Source organism: Trachurus trachurus (assembly GCF_905171665.1).
Source record: "Trachurus trachurus genome assembly, chromosome: 1".
Classification (NCBI taxonomy): domain Eukaryota; kingdom Metazoa; phylum Chordata; class Actinopteri; order Carangiformes; family Carangidae; genus Trachurus; species Trachurus trachurus.
In genome coordinates this window covers 2,553,398-2,572,350 of record NC_139891.1, presented here as the reverse complement: position 1 = coordinate 2,572,350, position 18,953 = coordinate 2,553,398, and the positions used below count along the sequence as shown (strand labels likewise).

At 42.1% G+C, this 18,953-nt stretch overlaps 1 protein-coding gene across 3 annotated transcripts in view; it reads left to right on the top strand.

Moving 5' to 3' along the window:
* Positions 1-7,138, top strand: part of rims1b (regulating synaptic membrane exocytosis 1b) — a gene marked incomplete at both ends in the record, with an annotated part of 89,938 nt that extends 82,800 nt beyond the window's left edge. For 2 of the 3 annotated variants that reach the window (XM_083978213.1, XM_083978212.1), the window contains 6 exons: positions 2,232-2,449; positions 4,730-4,874; positions 5,363-5,475; positions 6,386-6,487; positions 6,670-6,809; positions 6,920-7,138. In XM_083978213.1, coding sequence (XP_083834339.1) covers positions 2,232-2,449; positions 4,730-4,874; positions 5,363-5,475; positions 6,386-6,487; positions 6,670-6,809; positions 6,920-7,138 — 937 coding nt within the window. The remainder of the gene's footprint in view (positions 1-2,231; positions 2,450-4,729; positions 4,875-5,362; positions 5,476-6,385; positions 6,488-6,669; positions 6,810-6,919) is intronic. The other variant, XM_083978214.1, reaches the window with a different exon arrangement.
* Between the last annotated feature and the right edge of the window lie 11,815 nt (positions 7,139-18,953).

Here is an 18,953-nt window from a genome sequence, read left to right as displayed (position 1 = left end):
ATTTCAAATAATTTATCAGATGCCACACATGTCAATCTTTTTTTTTCTTTTTTTTCGCATTATTGGGAGAAATCATATTTAGTGCCTTACTGATTGTATGCAGTGAATTAGTGTCACATATTGGATGGAAGTAAGTTGAGTAGAAGCACACAAAGGGATAAACCTGCTGATGTCCAAATATTTCTGATATCATATAATTTTAGTGAAACAGTGTTTTCACTAGTAGTTGCTGTCCAAGTTAAAACATCCTCCCCAAAAAGAAAAAAACACATTCCTAAAGTTTTCACCCAGAAGCAGAAACAGTGTTTGTCATGTCTGTTTTATTTGGCCCTTGTTTCCTCTGTGTGTGTGTGTGTTGTGTTTGTGCATCCCGCCACTGCATGTCTCAGATCCCTCCTTGCATGCATCCTGTGCTGTGACTGCCCGGACCCCCTCCGTCCTCCAGACCCGGATCCTCCCCTCCCCACCTCCCCCTCCGCTGCCTCCCCGGTGGAGAGGCCTCAGACCACCCTCCCCCTTCCCACCGCTTCCCCGACTTCCCTGGGCCACTGGTCCGTAGCTGTCAGGAGCCCCCAGGGGGCGGACAGCATGGGTGATGGGGGCAGCGTGGCCGGGCTCTCCTGCAGCACCTTGACCACCTCTGAGGGAACGGACAGGCGGTGGCTCCTGCGAGGCCCTAGGGGGCAGAACGGAGCGCTGGGCGGCCTGCGTTCACGTGTCGTGGCTCGTTTTAGAAGACTGAACTGTAATGCCTCGTAGAGTTTTTGATTTTAACCAGGATGGTTTCTTGAGTTCTCATTCTGTTTTCTATTGAGGTTTGGTTCAAAAGACCAACAGAGTCATGTTAGACCCATGATGAAATCACCAAACACTGTCATGTCCCTGCTCTAGGACTCCAGATGTTCACTCATCTTTTGTCCGATTGCCTTGCTGTTTTATGAACCTTCATCTTGTATTAGCTTTCTGCTACCGTCTCTTGTGTTAGGGGCAGTTTTGACTCGTGTCTTAAGTCAGCTGTAAAATACACTCAAAACATTTTTTTCATCCAATTTGTTTTTCTTCTCTTGTTTGGCTTCCTTATCCAAAATGTTAGTTTTCATATTTTTGGTATGGGTCCCTGGGCCTTTTTTTTGTCAGGATACCCCTTGACTTCAATTTAACCATCCTCTTGTTAGCTTTCTGCTACCATCTCTCTCACCATTAAAGGGATAGTTCAACATTTTGGCAAATTGGCCCATTGCCATAATCCCTATAGTCATAGCAGTAGGTTAGTTACCTGTAAATGTCAGTGCAAGCTTTTTTTAGAACGGCAGAGCAGAGCCGTGAGCTGCTCAGAGCTACGTTACGGAGGCTAATGGAATTTCTTGGTTTCCCTCATCAAACTCATCAAATACACAATCCAACAACTCCAAAACGCTCTGGTGGACAAGTTGTGACCTGCACATTCACCACGCTATGAGATAATAACGGAACTTTACGAGACAGAGTTGTTTTAGAGGGAAATGCAGAGACTGCTTGCTGAAAAACTGCCCCAGATGGGAACACGCATCATAGTTTTGCATGAATTTACCTCGAAAACAACTCTTGTCTCGAAACGGTACGTATATTATTTCATAGCGTGGTGAATGTGCAGGTCACAACTTGGAGTTGTTGGATTGTGTATTTGATGAGTTTGATGAGGGAAACCAAGAAATTCCACGAGCCTCAGTTGTGTAGCTCTGAGCAGCTTTGCCATTCTAAAAATAGCTTGCACCAACAATTAAAGGTAAAGAACTCCTAAGACTATAGGGGTTATGGCAATGGGCCAAAAATGTTGAACTATCACTTTAAATTACACAGTAAAAACAATTATTTATCATCCCATTGTTTCTCATCCCTTGGTTACATTATTAGTCTTCCTTATCCATGAAAAGGTTGGTTTTGCACTTATGATTTCAGTTTTAGCTCTCATTAAAAAAGGTTTTATTTTGTTTAAATAAAGGTTCCTGACAAAGTAAAAAAGCCTTGATGAAATAAACAAATGTATGCATTAAAAACTTAAAAACGGGTCAGTGGCGATCCCAACACAAGAGGAAGGTTAAACATCATTTAACCACACTGATGTTACAGTCATCATCTCCCACCACTTTTTATCAGCCAGAAACATGTAAACATGTAAGTCAGAGTCACCTTGGTTACGTCCCCTCTTCATCACACCAGACACATCATCACTGACTGTTTTCTGCCTCCAGTCGGCAGATGCGATCGTCGATGGGCCGCAGCATGCTGAAGAGCTCCAGCGTGAGCGGAGAGATCTACACCCAGGAGCGCACCGACGGCAGCCAATCAGACACGGCGTTGGGCATGGTGGGCGGTGGCAGCAAGAAGAGACGCTCCAGCCTCAGCGCGCGGGTGGTGGCCATCGTTGGCAACCGCCGCAGCCGCAGCACTTCGCAGATCAGCGGACCTGGTGAGTTGCCATGGCAACCCTTAAGCATTCGCCAGTGTTTATGCAACCCAACGGTTCTGTGTAATAGAAAATGTTGCTAATTTTCTACTAAAAATATGGGGATATATTTTTGATTGTCTTGCCTGTCGCTGGTTGTTGATGGATGATGATGACGATGATGATAAATCAACCACTTTAAAGGGACTACGAGGAGTTTCAGAAAACAAAGTGTTTTCACACTCCCATGAGCCATATTTGCCAAGAATGTTTTCATTAATCAAGGATGAAAGTCTGAGGTTTGAAGACGATCAGATACCGTCATAGTTCCGACCATAAACGATGCCAACTAGCGATCCAGTGGCGTTATTCCCATGACTCGCCAGGCAGCGTCCGGGAAACCGAAAGTAGGAAATGCTGGGCGAGCCGACCACTAAATAATAATATCAAAATAACTATAAAGACAAAACGATATATTTATCGAAAATTAACCCATTAACAAGTGTTGGTGACGTAGATTCATCCACATTAATATGAGACTCTTTTATAACCAAAAGCAAACTCCTCGGGGTCTCTTTAAAGAGCCTTCAAAAAGTGATATTTCCATAATATGTCTCCTTTAAGTGTACAGACAAGTACATTATCAGAAATGCTACCATCCACACAAACCACATCAGCATTGAGCAATATACGTACATCATCAGTGACATCACACATCAGCAAAAGGAAACATACAAGCAAGACGAACATAGAGAGCCAGCATGGAGACATCAGCACAGTAGAGTGGATATGTGTGAAGCTGCTGAACCTGACACTGAAGACCTGTACCAAAGATGTGCCAGTCAGGTGGCTGATTATATCAGACCGACTGACATCTCCAATTTATCAGTGTGACAGGGGAGTGTTTCCACCTGCTTCAAGACTGCCACCATCAATGTCAGCACTCTGGGCTGGACTACCACACTCTGCAGTGGACTTCAGTTGACTGCCAATCAGAATAGAATAGAATAGAATTTATTGCCAATTGCACAAGTACGTCACGTTACGAGACAGAGTTGTTTTCAAGGTAAATACAGAGACTGCTTGCTGAAAACCGCGCAACAGCGGTTTTGCATGAATTTCCCTCTAAAACAACTCCGTCGTAATAAAGTTCTGTTATTATCTCATAGCGTGGTGAATGTGCAGGTCACAACTTGTCCACCAGAGCGTTGTGGAGTTGTTGGATTGTGTATTTGATGAGTTTGATGAGGGAAACCAAGAAATCCCATTAGCCTCCGTAGCGTAGCTCTGAGCAGCTCGCAGCTCTGCTCCACCGTCCTAAAAATAGCTTGCACCGACATTTAAAGGTAATGAACCTACTGCTATGACTATAGTGATTATGGCAATGGGCCAATTTGCCAAAATGTTGAACTATCCCTTTAACTTTTATGAGGAACAACCAGAAAACACCACAGACTAAGATGTGCCCTGCTGCTGTGTGGCCACTGGTATCTGCTGCACCCTAACACTCTGTATTCACCTTCCACACTCTTCCATGAAAAAAAACTGGTTATGGTATTCATTCATTCATTCAGTTATATAAAGTTTGTTTACACAGTGTGTTGCATAATGATCGTTCATGTGAAGCTTCAATCTTGGATGATATCCTCTGCAGTTCTTTGAAAACATAACTCTGAGATCTGGAGAGTGTTTGTGTGACAGACTGAAGGCATTTGAAGTTTAATTTGCAGGTTCAATGGGTCTGATGCTGGGAAAAGATGCTGTTTAGATGCATTACAGGAAATGTAAGATGTTCATTTTGACCCAGTGTTGAGTTCACTATCATGTAGAGTTAAAATGAAATTGCCCTTTTAATCCTTCCTCATTTTTTTTCTTTTCCAATTGGAACATTTAGAGCAACATCAACAGTCAAATGATTCAAAGAAAACAAAAATTTTACATTTGGGAAATATGTTGACTTTCCTGCCAATAATTTAATTGGGAGATTAATACCACTCCTTTGTGTGTATGAAGTATTCCCTTTAAATTCCAGATTTTCTTCGTCAGGTCATGATGTGTCTCCAGCATGAAAGATAAGAACTGTATAAATTCAGAGGGAAATTCTTGCGCCATTCCTCTTTTTTTACGACCTTTGTACTCACACGTTCCTCCTTGAAACTGAGTCAGCATGCAACAGAGAAAAAAAAGAAGAGTTCTACACTTTTTCTTTTTATTTCTGGGTAAATAAAGATGAAAAATCACTAGAGTCTCATCTCTGCAACATCACTGTAACCCCCCCCCCCCTGTGTTTCCTGTTTGACCCAGAGGGGAAGAGTAAAAAGGAGAAGGGTGCACCCATCCAGAGGAGCACAGAGACCGGCATGGCAGTGGAGCTGACCAGGAACATGAGCCGCCAGCCCAGCAGAGAGTCCAACAACGGCAGCATGAACAGCTACAACTCCGAGGGGAAGTCAGTAAACCCTGCTCTCCCTGTTTGATCATATCAGCCATCACCATCTACAGACTTTCTGCATCTGCTCTGGTTTCATGTTCTACACTTAAAGCTACTGTAGCTTGAAATGAACTGCCGCCCCAGCCAACTATGAAACCTAGAAAATAATTTGGAAGTGAAGGTTATGTCTGTAAACCGACATGTTTAACAGAGAGACTTCCACGTGCAAGTTGACTGAGTAAACTGAGTAATTTAATGAACATGCCCTTAAAAACAAGCTCAACTGAGGACAGTGTGGTGATGAAACACAAAGTCAGTCTGAATGAAGTTGTTCTCTGTGATGAATCATCTCACTTGGGCAGTTCTGCTGTAAATAATACCTAACAGGCACCACGTCTGTATAGAAACCAACACATGTGATGATAGAAGACAGAAGGCACAGATATAAGAATCTAAATAGTATTGTTTTTTAAATGTTCTTAATATTTCTTTGTTTTGTGTGTCAGTTTGATCTTCTCTGGAGTGAACCTGGGTGCCAGCAGTCAGTTCAGTGATTTCCTGGATGGTCTGGGACCGGCTCAGTTAGTGGGCAGGCAAACACTGGCTACTCCTGCTATTGGTAAGATATTGGTGATCTCTCCTCTCCTCTCCTCTCCTCTCCTCTCCTCTCCTCTCCTCTCCTCTCCTCTCCTCTCCTCTCCTCTCCTCTCCTCTCCTCTCCTCTCCTCTCCTCTCCTCTCCTCTCCTCTCCTCTCCTCTCCTGTCCTCCTCTTCCTTTTCCTCTCCTCTCCTCTCTTGTCTTCCTTTTCCCTCTCTTCCTCCTCTCCTTTCCTCTCCTCTCCTCTCCTCTCCTTTCCTCTCTTCCTCCTCCTCTCATCTCCTCTCATCTCCTGTCTTCCTCATCCTCTTAGATAGAGAGATAGATAGATAAACATATTCACCTACAGTGTACAGCTTAGGTACCACCAAACCCTGCTCTGCAAGAACAGACACCGTCCTCTCTCCTGTATCTATTTGTATTCATATCAGCAATATGATGATACAAAATACTACACCAGCAAAGTACTGTAATAGAATCTAATATGATAAATGATAACACAAGTCTACACTGACTGGTGACTCACCTGGTTAAGTGGTTAAGTGTGCAATCAAAGCTGAGTTCTTCCTGTGTAAATCTGGTCAGGGCCATTTGCAACATGTCATCCCCTCTCTCTTTTGCTTCTCCTGTCTCTACACTGTCACTGCCAATAAAGGCTGAAATATATATAACATCTATCATTGAAATAGTAATCATACAATATTATATGGTGAAATAATAACACAGTCCATTACTGTATGATACAAATACTGCAATATCACTAATCAGTATGTTATTTTTGTTGTCTCTGCTGACTGAAATGTGAAGCGACCTTCGATCAGTTGTTTTTTTGAGGCCACCATGAGGTTCATCATTCCTGACACCTTTAGCCCTGCAGCACATGCTGCCATTGATCTCTGTAAAATGATCGTCCTCTTCCTCTGTCTCCTAGGTGACATCCAGATTGGTATGATAACGAAAAAGGGTCAGCTGGAGGTGGAAGTCATCAGAGCTCGAGGGCTCGTACAAAAGCCTGGATCCAAATCTCTCCCTGGTAATCACCTGACCTCTGTTCAGATACTGAAGAGGAGCTATCACATTGGATGTGATATACACATTACAGGCATCAGCCCGAGCTTGTTCTGTGTTTTTCCTTCCAATGTCCAGCTGTAAAGTTCTACCATGGAGGCCCTGTGTTCTCCACTAATGGCTTCTGTATTCTGTCTTTGCCTTCAGCTCCATATGTCAAGGTCTATCTGCTGAATAATGGAGCGTACGTAGCCAAAAAGAAAACCAAGATTGCACGGAAAACACTTGACCCACTGTACCAGCAAGCACTGCTATTTGAGGAAAGCCCACAGGGTAAAGTCTTACAGGTGAGCATCCACACGGTTTCTTCATTTTTCCAAAGTCAGTTTGTATAAAAATCAGTTTGAGCAGAGTGGAAGTGGAGCCGTGTAATTTCAGACAACTGATTTTCTTTCAGGTGATTGTATGGGGAGACTACGGCCGCATGGATCACAAAAGCTTCATGGGAGTTGCACAAATCCTAATGGAGGAACTGGACTTATCAAGCACAGTCATTGGTTGGTACAAGTTGTTCCCACCGTCCTCCTTGGTGGACCCGACACTTGCCTCCCTAACGCGGCGAGCTTCCCAGTCGTCACTCGACAGCTCCTCTGGACCGGCGGGGGTCCGGACTTAGTGGACCAACGGCTCTACACCGCTCTGAGAGTAACAAACTCACCAAACATACAGTAGAGAAAGAGAAAAAAAACAAAAACAAATATATATATATAGCGGAAATATAGAACAACAACAATCAGAAACAGTCAAAACGAGAAAGCTTTGTTGAGATCTGACAATCACTCCTGTTGCGGTTAATTTTGTCTGTTGTAGAAAGTGCCACATTTCAGTGTTTCATATCCATTCAATGAAGAATCTTCTAGTTTTTCTCTGTGTATGCTGAAGAAGCAGGGCCGTCGACAGACAACAAAGCAGTAGCTCTTGAGACGGGAGGTGGAAAAAGTGTCAGAGAATCAAGATGAAGCAGGGTGGTTTTTAACCGAATCAACAATAGCAAAGAAATGTATGTAAGCATCAGAATGTATGGACTCGAGACAGAGGTAATCACCCTCCACACCTGCAGGGGAGGGGAAGGGGGGGTGCAGAGGCCTCCTCCAGAACCCCAACAGACTGCCTGCACCCCTGGGCGCTCGCACGTTGGTTATTTGAGTCTGGAAGCACAGGGCCTTCTTCTGGTGCCTCGACCTTGGAGCCACATTACTGGTCCCTCTCTCTGTCGAAAGATCCTCTTTTCAATATGTTTACCATGGCTGCTCCGAAAGCCACACTGTTTTACCGTGTTTGCTTTGTCGTTCATTTATTTCCCTTTGTTACTAACTGGCACAAAATGTTTTTACAGTGCGTAAAATGCTCATGATAATGTTGTCAGTCCGGTGTGTGCATGGAGAGAAAAAACAAAACACGAGATAAAAGAGATTTTAAAAAAAGGATATAAAAACTATTAAATGTCTGCAAGTGTTATGCAGGGGGTGTCGCTGGTGGTGATAACACAGCTTAGATTTTTACACTTGACAGTGCGATTAGCGTGCAGAGTTGTTTTCCTTGTTCCACCTCTGGCAAACGTCCAGGCCAGTCGTCTTTGTATAGATGTATATTAGGCCTCTCAAGAGGTTGACCAATAAATAAAATTTATGTCACTTTGAAATATCACAAGGGTAAAACATCACTGTAAAAAAAAAAAAGGAAAAGAGAAATCTTTGTTCACCTACGCAAGAGAAAGATAGGACCGTCTAATTTTTCACATTTTTTGGGGAGTGCAGTCCCTCACCCCAGCACGTTTAAGGTTTTTACCAACCCTTAGTTTACATTCTTTTAAAATTTAAACACAAGCACAAGAGCTTGATTTTTTTACAACAAAAAGTCTAACTTTTTGAGAAAAAAAACATATAGTTAAAAAAAAGGAAAAAAAGTTAATGTTCCCGTCACTGGTTCGGTTCATTTCTTTGTCTAGATATTAGGAAACGCACAAACAGAAGAGAAGAATCGCTCACAGTTTTCTCTTGTGCATCTCTGTGAATGTCAAAGTAACCAATCAGACTGATCAGTCAGGACACCAAACACCAATGCTCATCCTCCGTTTGGCCCGCAGACCCCTCCCACCAGGAAAAGAGGCGGGGCCAGCATGACTTTGGAACCTGTTCCAAGCTGCATGCATATTTTTGTAAAACGAAACAGATACAGAAAAAAAGATACTGAACTAGATACGTGTGTTAGTTCCACATACTGTAGGGCCACTTGTATGTTGCATGCAGTTGTACAGTTTGCTCGTACTTGAATATTAAAGAGATAAAACCAAGAAACCGAAGCCATTCCCATTACGCGATGACATTTGAACTCAACTGCAGTCTGTTCCACGTTCCTCAGTCCGGTGCTGAATGTCTTTCAAACTAAACCCCACAATTACATTGATGTCTTTCCTCCAGCCTCTGGAAGATGTACTGTACTGTCCAGTAGTACTGAGCAGACCTCACAGCCCCTGTTTGTGTTATTCCACATCATAGTATACCTCCAAGGGGCTGGGATGATGTATGAATAAATATGTACAAATCAGATCCACTTATATGGAAATATGAAATATGTTTCAACATGATGATTTCAGATATGCTAACAACATTAAATGATATAGAGAATAAATGCAGACGCAGAGTCATATAATGTAAATACTCAACAGCCACTCACAGGGTTTTCATTGGGTTGAGTGATAAATGCAAAGGGGCCAAGTCATATAATGAGGAGCGATTCATTCGTCATTGGGGACCACAATGCAGTGGGACAACACAGGGCCATGGGCTGGGGTCACAAACCAAAACCTCCAGGTCCAAACCACTGCTCTAGAAGTCACTGCTGAACGCTTCTCTGTGCTTCAAAACCAGTGTCTGAACCCCGGCCATGTTCAGCCCCACTTCAGAAGTCTTTATTTTACCTTTCACCGTCCGGTGAAGCAGTTATTTCCCCCCATTTCCTTTTAATTTTTTATTTCCTATTAATTTATTTTACTTTTGTCAGTATTAACAGGAAAAAAAATGCTGATTGTTTACAACTTCTGTGTTCCACTGAAACAAAAAGAGAATTAGAAAAAGTAAGGCATTCACTGCAACATTTCTTGTTTGTATAACTGATGTGGCTCAAATGATGTGTATGTTTTATATTTAAAAAAAAAAAAAAAGTTCATTTTTATTATTTACAAATAAAAAGAATGTGTGGAAGAAAACTGACTCAGCCTGCCTTCATTTCAATGTACCAACTTTGGAGACAGGAGAACTATAATCCCAAAAGTAACATACACCCACATTAGATACATCTGATTTATGTTGTTGGTAAGTGAGAGCAACTTCCAGGAACAACATCTGAGATCTCTGTCCAGGACATTGTCTCAGGTGTTTTAACATTTTGAATACAAAGATTAGGCTACTTTACAATATAGGCTACTTACAGCAGGTCAGAGTTGTAAATATTCTTTATTTCTTTTTAGAAAAAAAGAAAATACCAATTCCTGTTATAAGGAATCAACATTTCTGAAGCTCCATGCTCAAAGAAGTGTTTTCCATTTTCCACTGTAGTGTGTAATGAAGGATCAGTGTATGATCTGTGTTAGATTTGTTATCTTGATCTCAGTTAAAACTCTTTCGGAGTGTGTGTTTGGTTTTGCACGAAGAGTCAGAGGTATGGTGAAAGTAATTTGGCTATTGCAGATTTTTTTTTTTTTTTTTTTTTTTTTACACTTATGAGAAACGCATAGAGGGTTTTTGATTAATGTGTTCCAGCAAAAGCTACACTGGAGCTGGCTCCTGTGATCTTTGGAGCAGGTATTCAGTTATTTCACATGTTTCAACAGCAGGGTCTTTAATTAACAAAGGGCCCCTGAAACAGTATCTGCAGCCAATCTGAGGAACCCTCACACCAGCTTCTCCATGTCAGCTGGGCCCCAGGGAACGAGTGCTGAGACTGCCAGGGACTGAGAAAGGGTAGTTAGGCGGTGGGCAGAGGCCGAGTGTCAGCTTTACTTTTTCGAAAATAATGATCCCCAGTGAGGGAGGACCTGGATCTTTTCTCGAAAATTGCATATCCATAACAAAATGAGTATATCTCTGCAACCACAAGGTCTATTTGAATACTTTTGGTGTCATAGTAAAGGGAAAAAATTGAGAAATTGCTGAGATGTGTAAATGTCAGTATATGTGTTACTGGTGAAGAGTAAATGAAGATGGCACACAGCAAAGATTAAATAAATTTAATGTTCGCCGAAAAATAAAATCATATTTTGGATGAGTGTCCTTCAGAATGATGCTGCTAAAGCTCAAAACCTCTATCAAATGATTGTACAATGTATGAACATTATCTCTGCAGTGGTTGATTCTGATAAAGTGAAGCAGTACAAAATGATTGAGATTTTACTACAAAATATTCAGGCAAGCTTTCCAAAATGTCAATTTTTGGCACAGCTTGGAACCAACTGGCACTATAAACCATTGTTTAATCTTTATTTTCACACAATTTGCATAAACTAACTGAAAAAGAATCAACTACTTTCTATCACTCTGCTTTCTAGGCCCTCTTGTGTCCCTGCCTAAATCTGCACTGAGAGCAGTTTATTTGGGTGCAGTTACGCCTGGCTCTATCTCTGCAGCGGATTGGTTGATTCGAGTGATTGACAGCTCATTCGAACCGTTAGAGCCAATAGAATGAGGCTATACCCACGTTGATACTGGCAGCCAATCAGAATCAGAATTATTCTCACGAGCCAATCAGAATTTAAGCAGAATCCTGACATGTGTGACGTGCAGGCTGTTGTGTGCGGCGCTCATAAAGGTTCCCTGGCTCCTAAAGCCCGTCCGGACCGATTTAGATGTAACACCGGTCAAAGTTCAAACTGGGGAAATATTGTGGATTTACCAGAGACGTTCTAATATTGAGGAAGGACTTTGGATTTACCCATAAAACAAACTTTTCACGGCAAAACAGCAAAGGTAAGAGGAAATGTACAACCATGTTCTGGCCAAGTAGTGTCTGTTTGCTCGACTTTGCTCGTTGTTGGCTTCTCTCTCTGCCGTGCTTGTGTAGCAGCAGGTGCTATGTATCGTTGCAATCTTTGTAGCCACTTTCATATGAGCTGTAGCTGGTGTGTTTTGCATAATGTACAGTAGTATACGAGCCAGAAATGTGGCGACTGGGTCCACACAGAGGTGCTTCATGAAGTTTGATGTTTAGTTGTTTATTTGAGTAGTGTTTGGGCTGTGTTTGGGTCATATAAACATGGTTTTTACACGTTGTAGACCAGCTTCTGCTGTTTAATTTGATGTAAAATATGACTATATTATTTCATAATTAGCGCTGTAGAGCCTCTGTGGCTGTTCTGTAGGCTGTCTGCCAATCCCCCAAAGGGGGGACTTTGGGGTAGGAGCATTTTCTTTGTTGGCACTTGTAATTCTTGCACATTTTTTTCATAATCATAGTTTAAAGTTTGTTAAATTTGCAGGAAAACGCTGCAGCTTACTGTGTCAGTTAAACCAGTGGCACGCAATGCTACCAAAGATATTCTTTGATTGCTACAAATCACGTTATAACAGCTGCTGCTCTCAAGATTCACCTGGTGGACATGAGGTGTAATCAGAACTTTGTTCCATTATGGATTCAATTCCTGTGCAATTTTGGTGATCAATGCATTTATTCTTTTCTCATCATCATTATGATCACTGCTGCATATATACACACTGCAATGCGCTCATAACCCGTAATCTCTTGTTTATGACAGATAAGACTACACAAATACTCATCTTAATGCACCACTCCATGGATTGATTTCTCACCAGCTTTGTTGAAAACAAATGCCTACACCCAGTACAATGCTGTGTTCATTTTGAGCCTATAGCCTATATATTGTATAGCCTATAGGCCTATAGTTTGGGGGGCTTTTGCCTTTAATTGACAGGACAGTAGAGAAAGACAGGAAATCAGGAGGCAGAGAGAGTAGGAGTAGGTACACCATGTAGCTACAGAGGCTGCAGCTGAGGACTGTAGCCTCTGTACACGGGGCTCCTGCTCATCCTAGCTATACACCCCCATTTTGTGGAACTTTAATTAAAGCACAGAAATGGTCCGTGTTATTTAACCTATGCTTTTCATAACCTGTGTTATACGAGTCAGAACCACTTTTTCTCTGTGCCAATGACCAATGATTTGACCTCTGGCTTTGCTATTGGACTTATGGTCATGCAAGTGAAATGTTAACATTTTTAACTGTAACTGTATAACTTACCATCTTGGTTGAAGGACAAAAAAATGACAGAAGTGGGCTATAAATGAATAAATACATAAACCACTGAGAGGAATGGCCTCCACCACTAACAGCATGCCACTAGCCACTTAGTGATCTTGGTGCTGCTGCACATCCCACAGTCTGCCTGCAGCCTCCCACTGGAAGCCTGTGTGTGGGTTTAGGTCAAGGTTTGTGAGGTAGCTTATGGCATGTAGATCATAGGAACCATTTGCTTCTGTCTGGTTTGCCCAGACAACCAATCCCACTTTAGACTGATGCCAGCTGCCAACTTTGTTACTGAGTTGCATTCAGCTTTTTAAGCTGTATAAATATCACAGTTTGGTGACCTCACAGCTAAACGTCTGTACAGACACATTAAGCTTGCAGAGACTGCAGCGCTTTGTAAAATAATTGTTGAAAACATCATAAATGATAAGAAAAGTATCAGCAGAACAGAAGAAAATGCAAATATCACTTATTTAGCTCAAGTGACAGCTCTCAAATGTACATAGACTTTGTTCCTAGGTAAGAACAAATCCCAAATAAGAAAACTTTGGTGAATACCACAATCTTCATAAAAACTGTAAGTAGGACTTTAAGAAATGTGTGTATGAGGCCCATTATACCATCTTCTCCACCTTAGTTTAGTTTGTTCTTTGCTAATGAGCACTAGAGTCAATACGGCAGAGGCAGGTGGAAAGCTTACAGGCATTATTTTTGTAGTCTTAGAGCAGCGGATAGATTAAAATGAGTTTCGGTTAGCAGATCCCCAAAATGACTGTGGTTCGTCTGAGAGAGACATGACTGAAGTCAGGAATCATCTGGTTCATAGCATTCATCTTCTGAGAATCACAAATAGGCCTGTTTTAGCAAACTGTCTGTTCATTCAATAGCTAATCCAATCCATCACAAGAAGTTGAGAAAATATGTAGGCTAGTAAATCAACAGATGAAGCAGGTGGAGAGGTAAGGTATCACTAAAGATGCACATACAGTACATGTTTCTGTATGTGGCCCAGTTGTTGACTGGCTATGAGCTGCACCCTGGACATTGACTTGTCCATTGTCTATAATGGCATCCAGGTGCAGCCTAATAACCTCTCATTCAGCAGCCCTTGGTTGTTGAGACCTGCTGGATTAAACAGAACACATTCACCACTTTGTCATCATTTTGGCATTTGCTCATTTTCCTATGTTTAATGTGCACATCAAGTCCCAGGTCATTAGTCGTACACTCACTTACTTTGTAATTTTGCCCCTGAGGTTGGCAGTGTTAGTGTTACTTATCTCTTATATTGATTGTCCATTTCTTCCCTTCCATTTAAAGTGATAAATCCTGTTTACTTTGTACTGGATAATTGCACCAATAAAACAGAGGGCTTCAAGGAGGCCTGGGCTCCTGCGCTCAGCCAGCAGTCTGCTAATTACTGCTCCCTTAATCATTTTTATCAATTAAAAAGAAAGAGTCGGCCTCTACTCCTGGCCCTGCCTTATCCTTACACAAATGCCCGGCTGTTTTTTTGGACATGTAGCTTTTGTAAAAGTTAAAAGAGAGTCTCAAAAAGCAGAGAAGAGCAGACGCTTTAAAGGAGACATACTGCCCCTTTTCCACAAATGAAAATAGTTCCCAGGTGTATTAAAGACATGTCTGTGATATGCTTTGGTCAAAATACCCCAAGGATCAAAAATCACAGCTCTTTTCATCCTCTCGTTCAGAATAGAGAGCCTAAGCGGAAGCAGGATGTAACGTCGCCATGGGACCTCAACTCTGAAAAACTATCCATGCAAGTGAACGGGACTGAAAGTTTTATTTCGTGATCCGATTGAATTGCGCCATGAGAAAAAAATATGACCTCTACCTGTTTAAAACATTGCGTTTCATCCGGGAAAAAAAGCAGTTTATCGTAAAACGGCAACAGAAGAATGTATTTTGTGTGAAGACGCTCTGCGGACTACAGATCTGGTGTCCCACAAAAAATACGTCACCAACTGACACGGGAAAGGGCGGCATTTGGTGTGTGACGTCACCTACGCGACTTGTAGTCTTTCTGGTTACAGATTCTTCCGAATTTTATTCTACAATAGTTTTACGATAAACTGAAACGTGATGTTTTAAACAGGTAGAGGTCATATTTTTTTCTCGTGGCACAATTCAATCGGATCACGTAATAAAACTTTCAGTCCCGTTCACTTGCATGGATAGTTTTTCAGAGTTGAGGCCCCATGGTGACCGTTACTTCCTGCTTCCGCTTAGGCTCTCTATGGCTGGTTTCAGTGCCTGTCCCTTTAAATGCAAATGAACCACTGCTTGCCCCGCCCCTTCTACTGGTACCAGGTAGGGGTATTATGCAAATTTGAAAACGAGTTACATCATTATCAGACAACTGAGGGAACAGCTCATAAAACCACATGGATTTCAACCTAGAGAGCCTGAAAATTACAGATTTTTTGGTCAATTCTCACATTTTGGGGACCGGAAGGCAAGACAAACACCCAAATATATAAAGAGCCTTCAAAAAGTGATATTTCTATCATAAGTCCCCTTTAAGCATGTAGATATGTGCTGGTGTCCTGCTACAAAGCTTTATGATAACTCTGTGCATCGGCTGCTGCTACACTGCGTCTACCCAAAGAGGAAGCTGAACTAACATGGCCTCATGTGTGACCTCACATATGATACAGTGCAGTAGAGGGCTTGGGAGATTTATGTTCCACATCCTCTTGTTAAATAAGCAAAGGGCCCCCGAAACAACATCTGCAGGCAATCTTGACGAACCCTCCCACCGGCCTTGTCGTGCCAGCCGGGCCCCCGGTTCCCCTCACATCAAGGGTCACGACCTCTGTGTACAAAGCGTGGATACAGACCATGGCGGAAAAGAGAACCGCAGATCATAAAAGTCAGAGGCCACAATAAAATTTCCATGCTGCTCCCAGGAAATGGATTAATCTATCTAATCAGGTCAAAGATCACAAATCGGTGGAAACGGAGACCATGAGTGGAAGTGGAATACAAACATCGTGAAGTTAATTTTTAATATTATCCACGAAGAAAAAACAAGAATAAGCAAACAGAAACTTTGGGAAAAAAGGGACATATAAGCTAAATCATGTCTCCTGACAACAGTGTTTACTTTGAGAGGCGTTCAAAACAAGGCTGCATTTCTTCTTTCGAATGTTATTACTAGTTGAGGCAGCATGACAGGGGCGTGCACTGTATACAGGAAACTATTCTCATGATGTGACAAGATGACATTATTACAGTTTGAGGATTGTAAACAGAATGCTACGGCCCTTCAAGAAAACAAGTGGTTAGATGTGTTGACAACATCCACAAAATACAGTCTTATTAAATGTAAAAAAACAAAACAAAAAACTCATATCAATTTAAAAATTGCTTTAATGTCAACATTTGGGTGTTTTTTGATTATAGGTTGTTCCAAATGAGGATGGACCTAATGAGTGCATCATACTTTGAAATTGTCACATTGTTTAAATAGCCTAGTTTGGAAGCTTTTTTGATGACCATCTTAAATCTGATGTGAGTCCGGAATCTGTTGTACGGTGGGGGCTGAGGGGTGGGGGTGGGGTCCACAGTCTGCAGTCAGACTTTTAAATTCTTCATAGGCACTCATATGCTGTTTTTATTTATTTGATGTGATATACAGTATATTTCTCTTGTGTGGATGAGACATATTTGTTCTGTGTACACATTAAGCAGCTGCTCATAACCAATTGCCCCTTGTGGGATTAATAAAGTTGTTCTGAATTTGAATTAGTCAGTGACTATGAATTAGGATGAATCAGGTTTCTCATGTCTTATGTACTATCCTGCCCATACACAAGTATAATATGTGACATACTTTTCCTTACATTGAGAGTGATATTGCAATATATATCACCTATAAGGGATACATTATGTACAAGTTTATAATATAGATGAAGTACCCAGAGTAAAATGTACATTATATATATATATATATATATATATATATATATATATATATATATATATATATATATATATATATATATATATATATATATATATATATATAAAAAACATCTTGAAAACATCTACATGATGATTTTTTACAAGCCTACTGTACAACAAAATACTCTGCTATTTCTATTTGTTTACATCTCATCATCATATGTCTCTTCACTCAGGGAAAGCAGTCTCTGACTTTTGTCACACTTAATGGGCTTTATGCACAGCGCCTCTACTTCCTGAAATAAGCCAGCTCGTTTATTTCCTGTCTTACATTATTGGACCAACTATAACTATATAACTATAACTACTACCAACTATTTCAGGAAATAGTGGAGCTGTGCATAAAGCCCATTGCATTGGATATACTTTACTGATCAGCCACAACATTAATGCAGGGTGGCCTAGTTTTTTAAATGGCTGTGGCTGATCGGTGTATGTCCTGAGTTAATTCTGAACCATAGCAACATAATGTGAAAGTTCATTTGCAGTTCAAAATATAAAAGAATAAAGAAAATACACAGATCAGTCACAACAATCAAAACCAGTCACATGGGTTCAACATATATGTGAAGAGCTGAAAACAGTCATTTAGTATTCTGTATGGATATTCAATGGGCTATACTATATGTAAGCGTACAGTCAGTACATTTACATAATAGGGTTTTTGTTATATGATGCTTGAACTAACTCAAATAGCCTATTCACACCTAAGTCCATGTTAACTTAGGTATTTCAGTTTTATTATTTCCGGCGATAACTAGAATTTCATGATTAGAATTTCAATTTCATGACTATATAGGCTACACCTTTCTTAATTAGCCAAAATATAGAACGTTGGCAGGGAGAGTGTGATGTGAGGACCTTGTAAAGTCTGCCTGGTGCTGCAGAGACCAGTAGATGGCGTAGTTCAGTTGGAGGACAGGAAGATGCTGTCTGTCCTCCGCAGGTGACGGCAGGTTCTGCCGACTGAGCTGTGGACTCAGCATCAGAACACACACCTCCCTGCTCTCTGACCCTCTCCTACACACACACACACACAACACAACACAAACTCCTCAGGTCTACGTAGGCCGACTAACAACCCGCTTCACTCGTCTAAAACTCACGTCAATTTATTGCTTGAAGACAAGAGCCTTCAGTCCACCTGCGGTCAGCGGCGTGGCCTCAGCTGCCTCCTCATGGGTTCAGCTGAAGCAGAACCTTGTGTGTGTGTGTGTGCCTGTGTGTGTGTGTGAAGCGGAAGTCCAGAGCTGACGTTCCACTTCTCTAACCTGTTTCATTTCGAGCTGTAAACACAACAAAGGAAACGGCATTTTTAACCGCAGCGTCTTGACACAGCTCAGTTCACGCTGAGCGCGCCACCTGAACCGGCCATTAGAACCCGCGTGCTCCCCCGGAGAGGAGAGGAGAGGTGTGTGACGGGCGGCACGCGGTGCCAGTGGCAGACACACTGCTACAGTAACACAACACAACACAACCCTCATCACACAGAGAACACACCGCTCTCTGAATCCACAGTCACGTCGGTTAATACTTTGTGCAGATGTTCGGGGGGAGCAGCGGTTGCTTTTCCACTCGACTAAGTGGAAACTTCACCGGTCTCCATGTTACCCGATAGGCTCCTCTCCTCCACAGCGGGCTCGAACCGGCTCCAACGAACTCGCGACTTTTTTTCTTCTTCAGGAAATTCAATCACACGCGCTGCGACAGTTGCACATTTACATCTGTGACGCGCCAGCGCCACTAAAAAGAAAACTCCCACCACCAGCTCAGCTCCAGTGTTGAGAATTCAACTGTTTACCTCGGTCAATATAAAGTGTCTTGTGCACGCGCAGCTTGTTGTTGATGCAACAGGCGGTAAAGCGCAGACAGAGGACGGTCAGTGTGTGATGCTGGAACATGTCCCCCCACCCCCCTCCTTCTCTCCTCCGTAGTTTGACAGTGTCGCTCACTGTGTCGTTAACTAGTTGTTTAGTGTGTTAGGACGCACGCGGGGGCCACCTTCACGCGCAGCTGCAGTTGTGTAAATGAGAGGAGGTTGGTGTTGGAGGGGAGAGGGGGCGGTCAGAGTGTGACGGCTCACACACACCACGCCGAGCTCTGGCACCTCAGCGCCTGCTACACTACACAGCGTCTCTAGCACGTGTGATTTATTGTCGGTCCAGGTCAGGACGTATAGCTCCCGCCG